This window comes from Saccopteryx leptura, chromosome 2 (genome assembly GCF_036850995.1).
Source record: "Saccopteryx leptura isolate mSacLep1 chromosome 2, mSacLep1_pri_phased_curated, whole genome shotgun sequence".
NCBI classification, from domain to species: Eukaryota; Metazoa; Chordata; class Mammalia; order Chiroptera; family Emballonuridae; genus Saccopteryx; species Saccopteryx leptura.
Window position 1 is genome coordinate 228,035,795 of NC_089504.1, and position 23,277 is coordinate 228,059,071.

General features: G+C 43.4%; 1 protein-coding gene across 4 annotated transcripts in view; it reads left to right on the top strand.

Annotated features, from left to right (window-relative positions):
* Positions 1-23,277, top strand: part of GRIK1 (glutamate ionotropic receptor kainate type subunit 1) — a 323,076-nt gene that overhangs the window by 294,483 nt on the left and 5,316 nt on the right. For all 4 annotated transcript variants that reach the window (XM_066370386.1, XM_066370384.1, XM_066370387.1 and 1 more), the window contains 2 exons: positions 7,305-7,530; positions 12,165-12,415. In XM_066370386.1, the coding sequence (XP_066226483.1) occupies positions 7,305-7,530; positions 12,165-12,415 (477 nt within the window). The remainder of the gene's footprint in view (positions 1-7,304; positions 7,531-12,164; positions 12,416-23,277) is intronic.

A 23,277-nucleotide genomic window follows, 5' to 3' on the forward strand; every position in this document is an offset into this window, starting at 1 on the left:
GTGTGTGTGTGTGTCTCCTTTGGGCAGAAACTTGTCTCTTCACTTTTAAGTTGATTCTACATTGTTTGACAGTTTTAAAAAATAAAAATAGTCAGTTACAAAGTGGAGAGGACTGTAGACATTACCAAAATCCATAAATAAAATCACTAATCCCTCACACTGGCCTCTGAGATGCTTTTAGTGAAGGTTGTGACCAGAAAATGCTCACTAAAATTCCAATCAAAATCCATTGATTTTTTTTTTTTTTTTTTTTTTTGGTGACAGAGAGAGAGAGACAGACAGGAAGGGAGAGAGATGAGAAGTATCAATTCTTTGTTGTGGCACCTTAGCTGTTCATTAATTGTTTTCTCATATGTGCATTGACCAGGGGGCTACAGCAGACCAAAAGACCCCTTCCTTGCTCAATCCAGTGACCTAGGGCTCAAGCTGGTGAGACTTGCTCAAACCAGATGAGCCTGCACTCAAGCCAGCGACCTTGAGGTTTCAAACCTGGGTCTTCCGCATCCCAGTCCTTCGCTCTATCCACTGTGCCACCACCTGGTCAAGCCATTGACTTCTCTTGATAGAATTTACTATTCTTGCATACCATGTGCCCTTAGAGTTCAGATTTGAGATATTTGATTTTCAACATAAAATAAAAACAAAATTTTGTTTTTTTAAAAAAATAGCTCAGATGAGGTTCCACACTGTGAATTCAGGTGAGGCTATAGAGTCTAAAACAAGGAGGCCGCGGTAGTTCCCTTCACTGGTCATTAGAATATGGGATAACCACACTGACCATCCGGGGCCATATGTACACAAGAGAACTGGGACTAAGTCATAAACTCAAGTTCACACATATCCACAAGGTACTGGATTAGAAAGCCAAGATTCTAGCTGATGTCCTCAAAAAAAAAAAGAACAATTCTAAGTTTCATGACCAATGTCACTCAGTGAATGAGGCTTATTAACCATGAAATTTTTCTCAAGGTCACCAACACTCTGAAACTTAAGGACCATGGATAATCTAATACCTATTTGGTAAAGGGTGTCAGTCACCCTCAGGCTGATTAGCAGGAAGGACAAGTTTGAAGAGAAGCAGAGTATTTTAACAATGGTCTGAAGAACTGTTTTAGGAAATTCTCCAAGTCCTTTGTATGAGTCAGCATATTAATAATTCAGAACATAAAAAGACTGCATTTCAGAAAACTTTTCAACAATCTTTCTTCTATTTTCCTACCTGGGATGACACTAATTAATAACATGATATGAACTCTATGGGTTACTCAGCCATCTGCTAGTGACTGACTGATCTCTTCCACCATTTCACACCTGACCAGCAATGGTGTTCCCTGTCCTCCAACCTCCTGAGATGACCACCACACTTCAGAAATAACCGAGAGTGGCCAGGTTATGGTCAGGTTCTAAGCACACAAGTTGGATTGTGCACCGTCCTTTCCGAAAGCCTACATGACCCATTTCCTGCTTTATTCCCCTCATAATTGATAGCTATGACATCCAACTACAACTTTTCCTTTTATAATGAAGCACTAAGATACTAGTCTTATCCATCTGTCATAGAAAGTAGGGAATATACAAAAATGTCCTTCTTTCTCCTTGTAATTCCATTAATTGCCTTTTGGGATGAATGAAATAGTCCAAACTTTGGTCTCACAGTGACATATCACAATTGTTTTTTGGCGATATAAGAAAAAGACGGTCATGAAAAGGTCTGAGAACCATTTGAGGTCTGAAAGAAAGGACTTCTTACTGCCCCTTGCAAACATCCTGCAGGCAGAACAATGGTTTCAGTCCATTATTCAGAGATGGAGGATAGCAGACTAACATGAAATGCTGGAATACTAATCAACATTTGCAGGGAAGAGCCTTAGACTCCATGTTCTGTATCCAGACATCTTGGGTTCAAATTCAGACTCAACTGCTTATTAGCTATGGACCTTGGCAATTTATTTAAACTCTCTGTGCCTCAATTTCCCTGTCTATAAATTGAGGATTGTAGGTAACTCATTAGCTTATTTTAAAGATTAAGTGACTTATGAGCAATAACGTGCTTACAGTACTACACGGCAAATTGTAAACAACAAAAAAATTGAGATATTATTTTAATGATCACCAACAGCATTCCCCATTAGTGTCCAACCCATATCCATAGCTATCCATCCTATTTTTCCAATCCCTCTGTATGTAAAAGACTCAGTTTGGTCTTTGTTTAGCTTCCCTTATGGTCAGCGACCCCTGGACAAAAGTGCCCATGGTGGGAAAGACCTTCAGAGGCCAGGCCAGGCAAAGACCTCAGCCCTTGAAGACCCTTCCCATGTGTGCACGTTATATATTTTCAGAAGAACCACCAGCTGGTGATAGGTTGGTCGGCACCAGAGGGTGATGCTGGCCTTAGACGTCAGCTAAGAAGCAGATGGAGGCACTTGAACTTAACTCAGCTTGATTTCTACTTTGTTCCAGGACCTCTAACAAGACAAGTATTTGAGGTTGGCACTGCCCGGGAGGGGAAGGTATAAATTTTGGATAACTACATGCAGACCCATGGATCAGTGTTGTGTGGAACGTGTGTGTGTGTGTGTGTGTGTGTGTGTGTGTGTGTGCACGCGCGCGTGCACGCGCACAGACAGAAGTGGCTGGTGTGTCCTGGGAGCCACACTGGCTATGAAACAGTTGAGGGAGAAATACTTCTCAGGAGGAGCTCGCTTTGTAGCAAATCACTCCCCTCTCAGGCCCAAGTCAGAGGATTACACAGATTAGATCATGATTCAGTCTAAAATGACTTGGATAAAATGGGTTTAAAAAGTCACAACAGACTTGTCATTTCTGGCTTTCACGGTCTAGGGACTTGGATCAGCTGTGGGAATAAGGGACGCTCTAACCTTTATAATCTCCTTCCATAAAGCGGTCAGGTGTCCTCATCCACCTGAAAGGCATTTCAGGAAAGTCACCAGGCACTGCACCAGAGGGACTGAGGCAGTGAGCCATCATGGGAGGCAGGGAGGTTCAGACAGCAATAGTCATTTAAGGAAGCATAGAAGGCAAGATATTTCTCACACTTTTCTGCATAAGAGGGCACTCCTCATATAAGATGTAGTAGCTCATGTTTTAAAAATCCAGCTAATTTACCATCGGTGTCCAAAATGTGAAGTCCCTGGAGGTGAGAAATGTATTCATTTAGGGAAAAATCCATTAGGTCAGTGGACGTTAACCTTTCTCAAAGCCAGGTGAATTGCCTGCAATGAACCAATCTTTAACACTACCCAGGAGAAAAGCACGAAAAATGTCTCGGCAAAGGTGTTTAGATCCCACTGAGGGAATTTTTTAAAGGGAACCCATAAATTTTTAAAACCTTGGAGATTCTGCAAAATGTCATAACTTTCCATCAATTCAAGATCAGAGCATAATCAACTGCAGTGATTATATTATATACCTTTGAAAGAGAGAGGCCCCTTATTGCACTATAGTCGCTTTCTTCAGATAGTTTTCCTTCAGAGTGATTATTATATACTGAATAAAATTTTAAAACACTATAAGAAATTATTATTGCCTGACCTGTGGTAGTGCAGTGGATAAATCATCAACCTGGGACTTTGAGGTCGCTGGTTCAAAACCCTGGGCTTGCCTGGTCAAGGCACATATGGAAGTTGATTCTTCCTGCTCCTCCCCCCCCCCAAAATGAATAAATCAAATCTTAAAAAAAAGAAATTATTATTATTTAATGAAATAATATATTAATCATGGGTTATAAGAAATGGCTATTTTTAAGACAACTGTTTACCTCTGATAGATCTATTTTATAAGTTTGGATTTCTACAGAACTGATTTGCATGTATTTGGTTGATTTTTTTTTTTACATTTTCTTAAATCAGACTCACTTAAAGTAAAAGTATATTGGAGATTTAAAAATGTAACTTTTTGGTATTTCATCTGTTCTAAATGCATATATTTACCACATTTATAAGATCACTTTCATTAAGATAGCGAAGATTAAAGATTAGCAATTTCCCCTGTGTGCATGAATGAGTATGGGATTATGGGAGATGCAAAAACAAATATATACAAACAAGGATCTACATATAAAGTCTTCAGGCATATTGGTCTGAAGCAGAATTGTGTAGTTATTCATTCTACTGAATGATAGGATTATACATCCCATCCGTTGTGATGACTGTAAGAATCGCAACAGCTCTGCCTGTGCTAGAAGACGCCACGGCTTCTTCCTGAAATTATTTCTTTAGAAGATGTGCTCATCCCATGGAACCCTTCACCTTAACCCAGCCAGGAGCTTGGTGTCCTGCATATGAAGACACGCAGCTGATTCCCTCTCAGGATCAGATCCTGGCAGCACCATTTCTCCAGGTTGTAGTAACGGGATCTTTCTCACATGATCAGTTTGAAGACCAAATGAATTAATATCAGCAAAGTATTCAGAAGCATGACTGGCATGCAGTAAACTTGGCATGTGCTGATGGTTATAAATGTTTCCACAAAAACACATTGCAAATTGCCTCCCAGAGAGTATGGGACTTGTGTGCATTACAGGCAAAAGAGAAATAAGTGACAATCTCGTCAGATGGTGGTATGGTGACCCTTCCCCATAACAGACTCTAGATGGAAAAATGCTGCTTCTCTGCCAACAACCTTTCATCAGCATCAGAATAGCTACATAATCAGCTTTAAGCAGACAAATGAGTTGCTCTCACCCGGAGGCCCTTCCGGGATTAAAAAACAAAATATACTGGATGATTTCAGATTTAATAAATGAGGCCTTTTCAGTTTTAGTGACTTTGGCTAAGGAGCTCAGAGTACTTTACAAATATTCTAATTAACCCTTGACATATTCCCTGAAATAAGAGGCAATCATTGTTTTCATTTTATAAATGTGTATTATTTAGAGTGATTTAGCAAGCTGACACGTCAGAAGATTTAGAAGTGAAAAAATTTCCAGACTGCCATTCCAACAGTTGGCTTGGTCTTTCCACACTGATGATAATTTTCCATGAAATATGCTCCTATTTTTAAGACTCCCTGATTCAGGCTGGTTTGCTCAGCAGTAGAGCATCGGCCCGGCAGTGGAAGTTCGGGGTTCAAATCCCAGTCAGGGCACACAGGAGAAGCACCCATCTGTTTCTCCACTCCTCCCTTTCCCCCTTCTCTCTCTCAGCCATAGCTCAATTGGAGTAAGGCACTGAGGATGGCTCCATGGTTTCACCTCAGGCACTGAAATAGCTCAGTTGCTGAGCAACAGAGCAAAGGCCCCAGATGGGCAGAGCATCACCCCCTAGTGGGCTTGCCAGGTGGACCCCAGTTTGGGCGCATGCAGGAGTCTGTCTCTCTGCCTCCCCTCCTCTCACTGAATTTAAAAAAAAAAAAGGAATCTCTAAGATTTGTGTCTTAAAAATGAAGACTCTGTTTAAGAAGAAATAAATCTCATTTAACTACTTCCAAAACAGTACTTTCAAACCTAACAAAAAAATAAGCATTATGGGAGATGGTGTGAAATTGTCAGGACTCAGGAGAAAGGAACACAGAGACCCCCATGCTGTATCAGCTCCTCTACCAGCCAGCGTGACCTCTGTGGGTCACGTCACCTGACTGTTAGGAAGGTTCTTCCTTGGCTGTGTTCTGTGCCTCCTGTCGACCTGAAGTCCTGGCTTCTCCAGTGGTCTATGGATCTCCACGTGGAATGCTGTGGAGCCCCACAACAGCAAGCCTTGTGCATGAGGAAAGGACATTAAATGAAAGCAGAGGGTGTTTACTTACCATTATTCAGTGGGAGCTAGAACAGCAGGAAAAGGTCAAAGGAATTTAAATGTCTCCTGTACCTTTGACTTGACCTAGTCCTCCCCTAAGAGATAGTTTTCTTGCCAAGAAAAAGTTCTGCCCTCAATGCTTCAAAAGAGTCTGTGCCAGGTACATGTCTCCCCCAGCACCTCAGGAGTGCAGCCCAGACAGCCCTCTACTCTGAGGAGGAAGCAGTAAATGTGGTTGAATTAAAGGTTCCATTAAATGGTGCTACTCAACATGTGTGGCATGATGAACATGCTGACCTGTGTTAGAAGCTGTGATGAGATCAGGAGACACTGAATGTGAATGTGTAGACGTTGTTTTATAGCCCTTGGGTACTGTGAAGGCACCAAGTACATGGTCAGTGAACACATCCTGAGCGTAGATGACGTTGAGTGCTGTCAGGATTCACAGGTAAGTCACATCTTGACTTGGAATTGGTCTCATGCAATAGGACCACAGATGGGGTCAGCCACGGACTGGAAAAACAGACAGTTCTTCAGAGCAGGTGATCTAAGAGCCACACCTGATGGGCAAACAGCAGGCATGTGGGTTTCTACTTGAAACTTTTCACACCCTTCCATGTCCTTCAATTCCTGGTGGCCTAAAAGGACCTCTTATACTTTGTTTACCATGAATGATCATTTCCTTTGTTTTGTCCTCAACTTCCATAAACAAGAACTTTAGTTTTCTGAGTAGTTATGACATTCTTTTATTCATAAAATGTAAATATGGTAGAAAATTAGATATTCATAGAATTGTTTTTATGTGGAGACTGACTCCAAGGTTTGCATTAACATGAGTCCATGAGATGATTCTTTGAAAACTTTTGACAATATGGACATCCACCTATCCAAAGTGAGCATGCTGCAGCACAAGAGCATTGAATGAGACATCAGGGGTCCTGGGCACAGTATTAGCTCTGATATGAACTAGTTTTGTCACTTTCATGAAGTCCTCAAACCTTCCGTACCAAAAATTCTGTCCTCTGTAAAAACAGCAGTTTGAATGAGCCCATTTCTAATGTCTTTGACAACTTTAAAGTTTCACACATCTAAGAAAACAATTTTCCCTTAAAATCGTTTCCTGACAGGAAATAATTTTCCCAGATGTGCCAAGAGACAGGCTGACCTCCCCACACTTGGATAAGTGGCTCTTTATTATAACTTCTGCATCATCAGATGTTTACCGGCTGAAACCACACAGTTCATTAGGCAAATGCTTTTATTGATAACATGTTCTCCCTTCCCTAACTGAAGTCAACAAAAGGACCTTGAGCCAAAGTCTCACCAATCAGGCACAATCTTCTTTTTCTCAGTAGCCGGCTCAGTGACTTCGAGCATCTTCCTGCAGCAAACTGGGTTCTTCTCTACCACAGTCCCAGGACCATGAATATTGGGTTCCCACCTGAAGATGGAGTCTCTTCCCTGGGCTATTTGAACCACTGGGACTTGAATGGCTTTGGGAGACATGTTTTCAGCATCTTCTGCTGACAGGTGTGCTTTCTGTCCCTGCAGAAGTCCAAGATTTCCACCTACGAGAAAATGTGGGCATTCATGAGCAGCCGGCAGCAGACGGCCCTGGTGAGAAACAGTGACGAGGGTATCCAGCGCGTGCTCACCACGGACTACGCACTGCTCATGGAGTCCACCAGCATCGAATACGTGACGCAGAGGAACTGCAACCTCACGCAGATCGGCAACCTCATTGACTCCAAAGGTTACGGCGTGGGAACACCAATAGGTAAGAAAGGGAAGGCATTAGCCATGGCAGAGAATGGCAACGTCACTGTGAACTGTAGAAGGGGACGGGCTCAGAGATATCTGCCCACCTTCCTAGAGGGTCTGCAAAGACATGAGTGGACTAATAACCAAGGGAAATGCCCGCATAGATCAGAGACGTGTTTGAAAGGACAGTTCCCAGATATTTAACCTAATAAACTTTGACTTCACTATTCTTCAAGTTCTACCACTAGATAACAGATTTTATTATTTTACCCCAAATACCTTAAAAAGAATATCTTCTAATTAGTCTTCTTCAGTACCTGTACATGGTTGTATGTTTTCTCTACCTTAAAATATATTAAAATAAAATTATGCAAATAGATGATAAAAGCAGGAAGGTCTAGGTTTCTGTGTCAATAGATGTAAGAACAAAGCTGTATGCATAAAAGGAAAAGAGAAAGGGTTAGGTTATAATTTGCTCAGGTCATATGCTAGATTCAGTCAGTGGTAGCAATCTAAACCTGCAAATATCCCTGCTCCTGGACATGGTCTTGTCACTCTCCCTGGGGGCGTGACTGCCCTAGAGGCATACAGACCCCTACAGTGAGGTTTTCTTGTGTGGCTGACATGTAGGACTGTATTCGGTATTCAAGGGATAATTACGATTCTCTCTATACAAAACTGTATTGTATGAGGTTCTTGTATGGTGCAGTCCTCTCTTCTCAAGGGAGCCGTTGGCAACTTTGTGATAAGCATTTCAGAGGAGAGGACCAGGGCCGCCTTTGCCACTGGGCTAATCCCATTAGCAGAAATCTCAGGAACAGTCAAGAAAGATAAGTAAGGAACCGAGGTCAACTCAGTTTCTTTGTGTTACTTTTGTCATTGGAAAGGAAGTGTTCAGTTCAACCCTCAACATTAGACAGAGATCACAACTCAGATGCCTACAGAGACCAAAAAATATCATCGTTGAATGAAACCTATTTGCTTGAGGAGGCAATGGGGAATAGCAGCCAACAGGGAGAATTAGCCACCACATAACTCATGTAAGGGGCAATAAATGGTACCTGTGGGATTTGAGCACAAGTTTGTTAGATAGTCTACTTTTCATGAACAGAAAAAAAAAATCAGATTTTAGGTGAATTGTTCTGATATTTTAATTTAGCAACAAATTCATTGAAATAAAAAGACTAAGTATCTCATATTCAACTTTTGATCAATATCAACTTAATTAACCAGATAAAAGTCAACTCTCCTCACCTTATACCATGAATACTCATCCCATTTGACTCCCTGCTATCCATCTGGTGTTTGAAATATATGCTATGGGAAAATTAATTTTATTACTGTTGTTGTTATCACATATATCCTCTAAATAAGTTTCCTGCTGAATGATTGGGCCAATACTGCTAATGAAGTGTGTGTGTTTTCTTCCCAAGTGGTGAGCTCTCCTATAACTCAGTCATCATGATTGTAGGGGGTACTGGGATTTTTAGACACTAAGTAAAAGAATACCATGTCTCTTTTTTACTTGAAAAGCAATGTTCTATCCCCTTGATTAAGCTTTGACACCTCGTTTTAGAAGAAGGGGGGAGGGGAGCCAGACAGATGCTCTCTTTTGAAACCCCATTACTGCTGATTTTAGTTAAATGGGCGATAAGTCAGACAAGACACTAGGAATGAGTGTCTTTGCATGAATCTTCTCAAAATCAAGACCTTAGGATTGATGGTAACATACTGTGCATCTTCTTAGCGGAGCAACGGTAGGTTCTCAGCAGAACTCTCTGTAGACTAGATTACAAAGTTGAAAACTTCATCTCTTCACTTTCATGATTCCATCTTCTGCCCATAATTCCACCTCCACCACTGTCTGCATCCCTCTTTGCCCACCAAATTTTCTGTCTGGTAATAATGGTAGATAATAACAACATGTATCTCTCCTTCTGAGAATGTTTACCCTTTAATGTGAGATTTTTAATGGGCATTTCTTCTGCTGAATGGACTATAACACTGACGCTATTTTATTTTTCTGGCTGGGGAAGCAACACTCCTGAATTAATACAACACTTTGAAAATTACTTTGAATTGATGTGGGTGAGACTGACCCTCTGGTGGGAATTACTCTATCTCATATAACATAATAGGGAGAGATCTGAATGGTGCCATTCAGTCTTGCTGTCGGTTGACCTCATCCACACTCGGACACACACGTTCCAAAGTAGAAAGATCTTTCTTCCCCATACCTCCACCCCCCAGATGAAAAGAAATACACTCCAGGAATTTTTTATAGTGGCTGCAAAACTGTCATGCTTTTAAACCAGAAACAATGAAGGGACAATTGGAACAGATGGCAGACCTCATAGAGAATACATCTATGGGGAATATAGCTGTTGGATAAATTTGGTAGATATTTCTTCCTATGATGGATCGCCTGTTTAAGAAATATCAGTTGGTATTCAGGACAATCTATGTGTAGATATGCACATTTTTTTCAAGTGATTTGTCATAAATCACGTCCAATGTCACACCGTCCATTTAGGCAATAACAACAACAACAAGGATTGAAGTTGAAATATATTTAGGTATAAAAAATTATCTGCTCACTTCTGCCCCAATCAAGTTCCGTAAGGCTCCAGTCTCTTGCAAATAATCAGAGATTGGACAGGTCAGCACAGTCACAACACAAAATGAAAGACTTTGCTTCCTAAAGACTCTCAGGACAGATGCCCTGGAAACGTGCCTCCTAAGGGACTTGAGATAAAACTTCAACAGAATGACAGCAGGTTAGGCTTAAACAGGTTACCAGGAGACCGGAAATTACCGCCCTTAGAGGCAACTTGAAACAGAGATTGTATCCCTGCCCATCTGAAATGTTCTTGGTGTTGTGTAGCCTGAATACAGAGGGGAGGTCAGTCAGCCTTTATTGGGTGCCCACTGTGTCCTGCTGTGATTACTGTTATGGCCACCACTGTAAGAATCATTCTTATCCTCTTCAAAGTACTTTCATGTACACTACTTGCTCAGATGCCCAGGGTATGTTTAATAGTGCTAATTTCGGCACTAACCATTATTCTGTGGACGGTTAAGCAAGCAGTCAATATCTTTTAATTTGGCTCTTAAGACCCATTTTTCTCACCAAAAATCCATACTCTAAATTGACAATCCACGATCTAACTCCAAAACATTTTGCTCTTCTTTTAAACCTGGTTTTGAGTACTGACAATGACTTTAGGGAGCCTGGGATGAAAAAGGAAAACAAACAAACAAATGCCAAAACGTTAACCCTCCACTTTTCCATCTTAAACGCTGCCTAGAATGTGAGCCATGTATGCAGAGGTTTGGGATGGGCACACACAGCAGGCGGGAGAAGGAGCTTTTGTGGAAAAAAGTAAAAAGAATTGAGATGATTTCTTGACTCTGCCAATAACAATGAGTTTCACGCACTAAATTTCTTCAATTCTAAAATTAGCCAACTGAACTACATGAGCCCTAAGATTTCTTCTGGTTCTAAGATGCCACCTTTTTCTATCAGCTGTGTGTGTGTGTGTGTGTGTTTGTGTGTGTGTGTGTGTGTTTGTGTGTGTGTGTGTGTGTTTCTGTTTCTACCAAGAAGAACTTTAATGTTTGCAAACAGAAAGAGTGAGTCTCCTGCTGAGTAGAAGAAATATGAACAAAAGATTTTTAGCATCCAAGGAGAAATGCATTTTACCATCTGTTTACCTCTCCCTTTTAATTCACATGGGAATCCAGTAATGGGTAAGCCATGGCTATAGGCAAAGGTCAGTGCTCTCTCACCCAATGTAATTAAAAGTTCCATGACATTACTTGAAGATATAATGTAAGTAACATCAATAAAGTCCTTGAAAATTTTCCAAACAACTCAATTTTGTAGGACCTTTGGATTAATCAAAACCTACTCTTACTGGTATATTAATAGGTGCATTAGTCAATACAGATGAGTTGCTGGAAGCTCCATCTGCAGTTTCTCAGTGGCTTGCAGAGTAAACGTTTAGTTCTTGACCTTATCATGGTCCTATGTGGACTGAAAGAGAGACCCTGCTTTGTGCCATCATCCTGGGACCCAAGCACCTTTCAATTGGTGGTTCTGCTGTTTGTAGGGACGTGAACTCCTTATCTTCTGGCTGCATATTTGGAGAGAGGGAGAGAGTACAGGATCATGTTGGGAGGATTGTGAGACAGGACTGGACATCGTCACACTTCACTTTAGCTCCCAGTGACTAGCCATGGGTCGCATCTGTGCAGGAGGCTAGGAAGTCTCCACTGGTCCCTAGGAGGACGAGGAGGTGACCCTGGCAGCTATCCAGCCAGGATGTCACAATATTAGACAAGTGAAAACCTGAAAACCACAGACCATAAACGATGAAGTCCCCTTGTGTGGGAAAAGGTTTGCGAAAGACTCACCAGAATCCAAGTTATATCCCAGAATTTCCTTATTTACAAGGAGCAGACGGTCTGTTCCAGAGTTCATCTCAACATGTCAGCTCCCCCTTTCCAATCATCTAGAGCCCTCAGAATCCAGAACTGAAGTTTTGTGCCCTTTGCCATCAGTCTGTGGGTCAGGGTTTCCCAAGAGCCATAGAGTTGATACTGCTAGGATGATGCCTCTCCCTCACATCTCTCGGGGACCCCCTGCAGGCTCCCCGTACCGGGACAAGATCACCATCGCCATCCTGCAGTTGCAGGAGGAGGGCAAGCTGCACATGATGAAGGAGAAGTGGTGGCGAGGAAATGGGTGCCCCGAGGAGGATGGCAAGGAGGCCAGCGCGCTGGGTGTGGAGAACATTGGGGGCATCTTCATCGTCCTGGCTGCCGGGCTGGTCCTCTCTGTGTTTGTGGCCATCGGGGAGTTTATATACAAGTCACGGAAGAACAGTGACGCTGAGCAGGTGAGTCCTCTGTCTCTTGGACCGGGCGGTGTTTAGTTTGTATTTTCTGTCTCAAGTTTGGGGATATTTTTTAAGGGCACTTGCCCTTTATTTGTGATGGTCTATCGAACGAGGTGCCCAGATGAGCCATTTTCTGAATTAAGAGCAAAAAGCTATTGAATCCCCTTCAGGTGCTGCTGAGTTTTCAGCCCCATCACTTATTAATGAGCAGACAAAAGCAGCACCTTGTACATGACGTGCCGGCTGTGCTATTGGGAATGACAGTGCGGAAACCCAGAGGCCGTTAATTTCTTCAATAGTTACCGGTATTTGCTCTTTGGGTAGAAACCCTGGGTAGAGCAAGGAACATATGAATTCAAAACTGGAAAATGTATTAAAAAGTCTTCCATAGAGATAGTCCCATCCCTTAAGTGGATGTGCTGAGCCCATGCACTAACGCAAAGCAATTTATATAAAGATAGAAATATAGTATTCTGAAACGGAGCTTTTACCTTTATCAAGGTATGATGATAAAAGACAATTCATCGATTATTATTATTTTTTTTTTTTTTTTGGCCAGGAATCCAATAAAGAACCCAAAATGACAATAAAATATATTGGAAACTATTTTTCAAAACTGTATTTAGGCTGTGGTTGATTCTAACAGTCGACCACTTTTGCCTATTGGTTTTTATTTTTGATGGAAATCGTATAGGAGCATACATGCTTCTGAATAAGGATTGTGATGAAAGATAATTACTCCATGAACACACCAGCGTAAACACGAGACAAATTCAGGGCTATTGCAGTGCATTGGGCCCCCATTAAATTAAAGATATTGTTAAAATTTTGGGATATGAGCTGTTAATAACAGGGCTAGCTTAAAGCTCAGCTGTCCCTGTCTTAAAATCCCCTAATAATTTTTAAAGAAGGGACTTCACATCTTCATTTGGCATTGGGCCCTGACGATTATGCGGCCATTTCTGATTACTAATCTCGCAAGAGCCTCACTCCCTTTAGGAGAAAGCTCCCCCTAAACTCCCAAAGGCTGGATGATTGATTATCACCTGGTTTCATCATGAACATTTTTCCCAGGTCACAAAACAATTAAGTCCCCTTTCTTAGACCTTGTTAGAGAAACGGTTGTTAATTAAATGGAAGAATGGACTGACCTATTTGGTTTTAACTTCTGATTTGCTCATAAGGTGTCTTGTTTATGCAACTAATTTGACAAATAAAAGCTTGCTTATGTGTTATGCTTAATGTGCTTCTCATAACTGCCAGCCTCATTTAATTTGAATTTTCATTGAACACTCATTGCTGCTTCTGATTTATTCATTCTTCTATATTTTTTTTCTCATTTCTTTTGCATGCAAGGCTTTTTGTTTCTTTTATGGACTGCAATGTAAGCAAACCCACCCAATCAAGTCCACTTCCGGAACCACTTTATCTACGGATGTAGAATGTGGCAAACTAATCCGAGAGGAGAGAGGGATCCGGACACAGTCCTCAGTTCACACTGTGTAATCAGTTTTTTTTTAAAAAAAGTGTTCCCAGTAGAACTTGTCTCTCATAGTTGGTGTTGTTGATGCTTTCTGTATCCACTAAGCAGAAATCACCCTAATACCCTGTGCCTTCACAAAAGCAAAACTTACATGCTCACACTTAATGCCGTGCACTGGGAAGAGACAGGTGTTGTGTGTTGTGACCGGGGCTCAGGGGCACATGGACCCCATGCTATGTGTATTCCCGGGAACCTGCTAGACCCTCAGGTTACCTTAGCTCTACCTTCATGCATTAAAAATAAACAACCCTTTCTTTACGACAAAGTCAATTCAGAGTTTCAACAATGTAAAACATGAGAACAAAAAATGCTTATTTTGTGGGATGGTTTTTATCTTTGTGAACTTCTTTTTTTCTCTTATTTCCTCCTTCCTACCCCAAATGTTCTGTTGATTTCACGTGCTTTCCAACAACCCAAAACCCTGTCTTTTCATTGTAACTCCATGCCAACGTTAATCTTTGATTCAAATCCATCTCACTATTTAAAATGCGTCTTTTAGACAAAGACTCAAATGTCTTAGAGTTTAACGACTCAAAAAATGTGATGCCAAAAATGAGAACAGAGCAAACCTCTGGTGCCACAGGAGAGCTTGAGCTAAGCTGAATGTCCGCCACTCAGGAAGGAACAACCCAGTCAACAGTGGTCTCTGGAAGGAAGTTCATTAACATCAAACTTTCAAGTACTGTTTGTGGGTAGAGCTGAACAATGACCTGGTAGAGCTGAACAATGACTTGGTAGAGCTCAGAAAGACAGTGTGTTCTGCCTCTCTGAAGAACTGTGACTTTTTCGAGCTGTATATTATTTCTGGCCAGCTCCAAGCATAGCCCTAAGCTAGGGATTCATCAAGCAGAACCTCCCTGTTCCCCTGAGGGCCCTTCCTCTTTGCATCGATGAATGCCTGTTAGTCCCTCCCCCTCACGCAGGATGGAGAGGTGGCTCCAGGAGCAATCTTCTCTGAGCGTTGCCATGTTCATGCTCATTTTTCTGGCTCCTGGGCCATTATCAATTCATTCCAAGCACACTGGGGAGAAGGATTAAGGGGAAAAAACAGAGGAAAAGATTTTTCATTCACATCGGTTACAGATTTGTGTAAATATATTTTCCACCTGAATTCAAAGTGCTGTGAACAAGTTTCTCAGAAGCACACATGCACCATTTGAGCAACCACATAGCATTCTGCCTTCTCTTTACTCAGCTTTAAGTGGGTTCCAGTTTCTGAATCACAGGTTGACCCAGTAGCTCTGTTTTCCCAGGGAGCACGTTCAGGAAAGTTGACTCTTGCCCAGACTGTTTCTCAGTCTCACTTTTTTCCTTTTCTTTTTTTTTTTTAATAAATGTACTATTAAGGGCATATCCTTAAATTACTCTAACATTTATTTACTGTGAAAGAGGTGAAAGCAACATCCTGTGGTCTCTAGGTCAGCGTTCAACTTTTTAATCAATGGAATCAGATGTTAGGTTAAATATTATGTAACTTTTAGTTTTATAATTAATTTGGTTCTGTATGTAGAAATTCCAAACTAGCAAAATTTATCTTCCCAGGGATTATGCAATGCACCAAAAATGCTACCAAAAACTTTCAAGGGACAAAACTTGCGTTTCTGCACAGATTTTCTTCTTTCAAAGTGTAATTCGGCGCTTGGGATAAAGAAAAGATCTGTTCCACAAATTGATATTTAGTTACTACTTTATACCATATACTATCTAACTCTGATCTTTATATATTATTTCATGGATTTCCAAATGTCTTCATAAACAGCATTACCTTGAACCCTTTCAGTAATCCTATTCCAGCTTTGCTGACAGTGAGACAGGGGTCAGAGTCAGCAACCTGAAGTCTGAGACTTTAGGACCAGAAGGGAATTTTCTAACCCAACCACGCGGAGGCCCCTGTCCTACCTAGTACAGCCACTTGCTGAGTGACCACAGACCCGTGACTACATTCCAGAGCTGTGGTTTCCTAACGTGCTGTTCTGGGATACGGTTTCTAGGTCATAAAGGGGAAGGAGTATTTTTCAAATGAGGTTCCATTAGCAAGCATTACTCAAATATGATGTTCACATTTGAGTAACACTCAGAGCAATCCTTTACAAACTGTTCCTTTACGGCCTGACATCTGTGCATTTAATATATTACCAATGATGCATTGAGAATGTCAACAAGATGGAAAAGTATCCAGCATTTCCCAAACTTATTAGGTCGCAGAATATTTTCCCTGCAAAGCATCTTGACAGACCAGAGACCTACAGACCCTTCTCCAGGGAATTCACCCAGTGATAATCTACAAAACGCCTCCTACCATGCCCGGCAGGTATAGTTGCCATTTGATAAATAATGGTATTATTATTTGGGGTAATTTTTTAAACTTCTTTGAACCTCCATTTTCTCATTTGAAAAATGAAGATCATATGTTGACTTATATTTGCCATCAAATTTAAATAATATAATGGGATAGAAAAGAAACCATTAAAAGAGTTCCGTTAATGGTATTGGTGAACAGGAGCCAGGTCCTTGTAGACAGTGAAGGGCAGCTCTCTGGTCACAGGGAACTGAAAGGACAATCCAGTGTAGAGATTCAAACTGTCTCTAAGACCCCTTCCCCTCAACACCCCTTTCACACAAGAAAAGCATGAATGGCAAGTCAATTGCACCCAAGAGAAGGACCCAAAGTGGCCACACATGAGGACCTACAGTGGCAGCTGTGCACGGCATCCCTTGAAAGTCTAACTGAGTCTGGAACGGGGTGGGCAACAGCTGGTTCCAGGGCTCTAGACGCACAGGGCTGAAGCTGCATCTTTTTTGTTTGTTTGTTTGTTTTTACAGAGACAGAGAGAAAGTCAGAGAGAGGGACAGATAGGGAAAGACAGACAGGAATGAAGAGAGATGAGAAGCATCAATCATCAGTTTTTCGTTGCGACACCATAGTTGTTCATTGATTGCTTTCTCATATGTGCCTTGACCATGGGGCTACAGCAGACCGAGTAACCCCTTGCTCGAGCCAGCGACCTTGGGTCCAAGCTAGTGAGCTTTGCTCAAACCAGATGAGCCCACACTCAAGCTGGCGACCTTGGGGTCTAGAACCTGGGTCCTCCGCATCCCAGTTTAACACTCTAGCCACTGCGCCACCGCCTGGTCAGGCTAAAGCCGCATCTTATATGCCTGGGCTGAAGCCACATCTTACATGCGTGATCAGCACCCAATGAGCCTTTGCTGTTCACTGGCTGATTCTAGAGGTAAGAGGACTAATTCTAAGAAAGATACACAGCACATACTTAGATTCTATATTTCATAGATTCATTCTGGAGAGAATTCAGGAAGAAACTACACATCTTTGAGATAGAAATGTCATTGTATCTTTTGTTACAAGTGCCTAGGCCTGCTCAACAAGACCAAGGCGGCAGCAAGCTGCTCTTTCTCCCCAAGTCCTTTCCTCCTGGACACCGCCCACGTTCCTCGCCCCTCCCCCTCCTTCAGCAAGCTCTCAGACAGCCAATGCTGGCCACCAAGTAAAAACTACTAGGACCACAGTGACCCCACCAGGGGCCATTGCATTTTAAATAAAATTTAGGTGAAGAAAATGGCTTGAACATGAAAGAAAAGTATTCAAACTCTCTATCTTTACATCATTCATTGTCAGACTTCTGTGTCCCTCAGAGTTACCCAGGAGAAATTATTTAAAATACCAATTATGGGCTTTAACTTCAAAAAGTCCTCGGTGAGTCTAGCCCAGGAATTGACCTTTTTAACGTAAGCTTAGAGTGAATGCTGACAACTAACTGTGCACACTCGTTTCCATAAAAATTTGCTTACATATAGCAGTTTTCTCCAAAATAGGTCACATTCGTGTGTTTTAATTGAAAGGGTCCAATACAAGGAACTTGACATCTTTTTAAATAGCTTTTCTTACATGAGGTTACCTCGCTCCCAACAATCCTAAATACAGTTGTAGTTAAAAGTAGTTGGTGAGCAAGAGTTTTCATTTAAACTAAATAAATAGAGCAGTTTGACTCTAGATTTGGTGGTTAAGTGTGACACCTTATCAACACAGGCAAATTATCTGTAGCTTAGACATAGCTTACACTTTGAGAAATGTTGTTTAAAGTTCAAAAGAGAACACAGAAGTATGAGAAGGCTGACAAGACACATCACCAACAGGTAATGCTGTCTAGTTTGTTTCCTAAGAAGCCTGGTGATAAGCCAATACAATAAGGGAAGAAAATCAGCTTCTTTTGTTTTAGACTAAAATCATAAATGGAATTATTTTAGGGTTCTTTTCCAGCAAAAATTGGAACTACCAGCTAAGCATGACATGGTAGGTAGAGGTCATGTCCTTAAGACAATTATCCTGGGTTATATGATGATAAAGCTATCTAAGGAAAATTACTTCCAAATACCACACCGCATGGTATTTGGCTGGCATGGTATCATGTTCTGCATCTGTGGTAAAGCCAGGAAACAATGAATCTCAATTAGTTTCCAAGCCCGTGACCCTTACCCTGCAAGGTCTACGCCCCGGGAAGCAATTTGAAAGTTGCCTGACCAGCCTCAGAAAGCAAAAGCAAAGCAACACATTCTCCCTTGCCGTACTGTTCTCCACGCATCTGACTGACTGTGCCAAACGGCATTATTAATTAACTCCTATGGATAATGAAAAATTTCTGCTGGACGCTGCCGTTTTCACTTGCCTGCAGGAACCGTCTCATTAGGCTTCTCACAGTGAGGGAGTTTTATGTCCAGATGCATAAACACATTAAAATCATTTTACTTTCAAAATCCTTCCCATAGAGACTGATATCACGGAAAACGGGATTCTCATCTGACTTTTCAGAGACATTCTGTTTACAAAGAGAAGGGCCTCCCTGAGACGGGACACCAGCTCCACCACTGGGCGCAGGCTTCCACAGCCACAGGGGCGGGGCGTGTGGGGTCAACACCAGCACCAGGACTCAGCGTCCCACTCCGCAGCCACATGCGCCGTGCCACCATGCACACAGCCAGACACGCAGGGAAGAGACAGTGAGACCTGAGGGGTGCAACAAAGAAGCTGTATTGCCCCCTATCAATTAAAAATGTTTAATTTAGCTTGATCAGAATTTGCTGTCTCCACACATTTTCAGCTGGAGTGTTCAAAGTTCAAATACTCAGATTTTCAAGTGGAAACTGTTGCCTTGGTCACTGGTCTTTATCAACCATGAGAACTAAGATGCCCCATCCCCCAAACCACCCGCCTCACCTGGGATCAAGCCCATGCTTCCTGGTGCCCGGGGTCTGAACACTTGGTTTGACAAGTTATTGGCAGACATCACTTTAATCAGGTTATTTCTGTAACTGTGCAAAGAGGCTTCCCTTTGCCCGGAAACCCAAACATGCAGTAATACGTAGAAAGGCCAGGAAGCAATTAACACCCACGTACAGGTATCTTTCCCAACGGCAGTATTTCTTAAGTTCAGTAGAAAATGGAAAGAAAATAAAAATATAGAAGTAGTACACACACACACACACACACACACACGAGCTTGGAATTTTTATGTAGAAAGAGGTAAAGACAGAGATGACATTATAAATATGTAAAACTGTATTTTACAAGCATATATTTTATACATTTATATATATTTAATGAGACTGTGTCATTATCCCTGCTGCAGTGAAGACAGGGACCTTGCCCTGACAGTACTTTAGGGGGAAGTACTCTGAGAGGTCCCCATCCAGCCAGTCATGAGCAAACCATCACAACAGACTAGAGAAATACAATTTTAAAAATTAAAAAAAAGCATGCACCTCAGAAACCCTTCCAGGCCCTGGAATGGACTGGCCATCACCCAGACAGGGAGTGCGTGGGGGGCTGGAGTGCCTGGGAACCTCGTTCTGCTAAAGCGAAGCCAGGGGAGACAGGAGGGTGCGGAGCTTGGCTTTCCCATCGTAACCTCAACCTCCGCTGCCAAGCATCCAGGCTGCACACCCTGCTCCAAGCCGCGGACCAGCCAAGCTCTCGGCCTTTCAGGAGATGTCGCCAATTTGTAGCAAAGGCATAAAGCTTAAAAACCACAGATTTCAAGCTCAAGATGCAGGTACTTCACTGAGTAATAAGTCAGTGGTCTCAATCCAACTAGTTTATCTAATTAGCAAGAGCCAAACCCAGAAGACCCAGATTGGGGAAATAGATATAGTGATGTTTCCTACCAGTTTTTTTGACCACTAGGAAAGACAGTAGGACTTGGAAGGAAGTCACTAAAACTTAGCTGCGACCGAAATCCCTGAGAGGAGGCCCCGTGATCCTCCCTGAGCCGTGCCCAACTCAGAGGGACTGGAGGGTAGGAACCTCAGGCGAAGTCAGAGGTTCTGAGCAGAAAAACCTATTGTTAGGCAGATAAAGTGCCCCCCAGGAGATGGCAAGACCGGTAGGGAGACCCTACAGCGCTCTCCTGAATGATACAACACACTGTCTATCTAGGCAGCAAGCCTATGAGCAGCTCAGCCCCAGAGCACCACAGGGAATGCACCCCAAACCCCTGGCCCTTCCTGACCAGAGCCTGTGGAAGGGCTGGGAGGACCGGTGGCCTGGGAAACTTGGGGTTGGAGTGGGGAGGACTCAACGTGTGTGCCCAATGTGGGCCCAGGGTGGGACCACAGGCACCTCAGGGGACAAGCAGAGACAGAGAGCCGCACCCTCGGCCCCAGAGGACAGAGGGTGGCTGCTCCCGCGGTCATCAATGCCCCAGCCCTCTACTGACCTGTCGTCAGCCCAGAGGCCCCTGGGAAAGAAGACAGCAGAGGGAGGCAGGCAGAGGCCTGCGTTAGCTGGGCCAGAAACCAAAAGAAAATTTAGATTTAAGCCAAGAATGAGTTGCGTCGGTTGACATGATCGATTAGCAGGTGGGAGCCTCTAAGCTGAGGTGACACCTGTTGTTATTTTTAATAACATCACACAGGCTTTCCAAGTTTAGCTTGAGAAAAATGCTTACCTGTCACATGTCAGCATAAGCAGGTACCCTGAGGACCCTCCGTGTAGTCATAATCCACTGTAGACTAGGGAAACGTTGGGGCAGGCAGAGAGTTCTTCAGAGTTGCTGTTTGTGGCCTCACAGCCTCTAAGTTGTTATGAAAGGACCAGCTCTGGTTCTCCATGAGCTGAGGGATGCCGTTCTGCAGGGCCAGCTCAGGGTCATTGTGAAGGCCTGGTCAGGTCCTATGAGGCCAGTGCTCAGAGGAGCATGTAGGAGGAGCAGAGACACACCCGGGAGTCCAGGGACTCCAGAGAAAGCTAAAGTGACAGAGAAGTCACACTGGCCTGTGACAGTGACATGGAGGGAGAGAGGACAGTGGGGATGCTGGGTCAGCTTGCTGTCACGCCTTCCTGCAGCTTTTCCACGAGGGCAGCAGCTTCCGGAGTGGCACGGGGAGGCCCACGGCAGCTCATCCTCAGTGCACAGGCTCTCTGTCTGCGGTCACAAATATGGGTAGGTCTCTTCACAGTCTCCTCCACTCACATCTGCTGCTTGGGCGCCCTTTCCCGGGGACGGAGACATCTCAGCTGCTTTGGAGCAGCCCAGCCGTCACAGGCCATGGGAGATGCAGAGGCCAGTCTCCAACTGGCCTGATGACCGGCTCTGAGGACATTTCTCCACCCACCCTAGTGACTGCTTCCTCTGAGAGCCTATGGCAGAGAGGGAGGTGCTCAGTCCCCATGTCTACCTGCCCGTCCCTGCCCGTGGGAGTTTAACCTCCGACGTGGCTGGTGAGGGCTCTTCTCAGGTGCAGCTCAGCACCCAGGCTCTCCCACTGCCTGGTCAAACGGGGACATGTGTCCTGGTAAGCGGGCACAGACCTGTCCTGTCTTCACGCCCGCCCCCACACCTCTGTGCTGGGTCCTAAAGGCTCCCAACAAACTTCTCCAATTCAAAGTACCTTCTTGTCCTTCTTACAAACACCTGCTGCCGTGGTCAGTAGCTTCAGAGACTGCAGAGGTTCCTGTGGACCCACAGTCTGTGGAGGAACTCCACCCTGCCAGGCGGGCTCCCCCACCCTCTGTCATCTCTACCCTGAAGGCACAGCTCTTCCTGCAGTTTTAAAAGTGGGGGAAAGGGTGGAAGGTCAAACAAATTGGGAAAAGCACATGGATTAATACCAAATGTCACATTGTCTCAGGGGTAACCTCACTTCTTATGGTATTTCATGTCCCTAATGTTAGAAGACAATGAACTTATGTAGTCCTATATCCCAAGAGGTGGGGGGTATTGCCCTGGGTAGCCACCCCAGGTAAAAAATTTCCTTAAGAAGTCTTTAAAAATAAATAAATTTATACACACACACACACACACACACACACACATACACACACACACACACACACACATACATACACCCAGTCATTCTGACATATACTTCCATTTATTTTAATGGAAGAAAGGATTTTCTAAATGAAATCATCAAATAAAGATGGACCCAAGAAAGATGACCTCTGTGTAACTTTGTGTCCCCATAGGTATGTTTTTATGAATTGAAGAAGCTCAGGTAGGAAAATGGACAATTCTAGGGCACGCATTCATGCAAAGGATTAGACCATAAATCTAGGACCTGAGGGGCAAAGACAGTGTAGAGCAGCAGTTCTCAACCTGTGGGTCACGACCCCGCTGGGGTCGCGACCCCCAGGTTGAGAACCGCTGGTGTAGAGGATAAGAGAGGTGACAGGATGTGGAGATGGTGAGGCCATGACACTAAAAGGAGCTAAGACAAATGAGTCATTGAGTCCACATGCCGTGGCCAAGGGGACACCAGGGCTGGAGTGAGCTGTCACCTGGGAAGAGCCAGGTGAAATCATTCTAAGGTGCCAGGAAGTGTTTGGGTGAGGATGGACTTCCGGGTCCCAGGTGGGGACCAGCTTTCAGTGTTGAGGTCTCCCTGACCCTGGGATCTGGGTGGAGACTCAGGAGATGTCTCCCCAGCTCTCTGGCCAGAGTCATCATGACCACTCACCTGGAGGCTACGGTGGGGGCTGACCCTCAACCTCACGGAGCCATTGTTTTGAATTCCAAAGACGGTTGCTTGAAAGATAACCCAGGGATTCTGAGTAAACTCAGAAACCTGATAAAACCAGAGTTAATGGTACACAGATCCTGAGACCTGGAACCCAAGAACCTCACACAGCTACTCCAAGAATCACACACACACACACATACACACACACACACACAGTTAGTGGGGTCCCAGAGGCCTCACCTCTGCTCTTGGACCATCAGTTGTCCTGCAAAGAGGTAAGACACCTGTGCAGATAGGCAACCAGATGTTCAAAGTCTTAATATAATGAACATATGAATAGGAT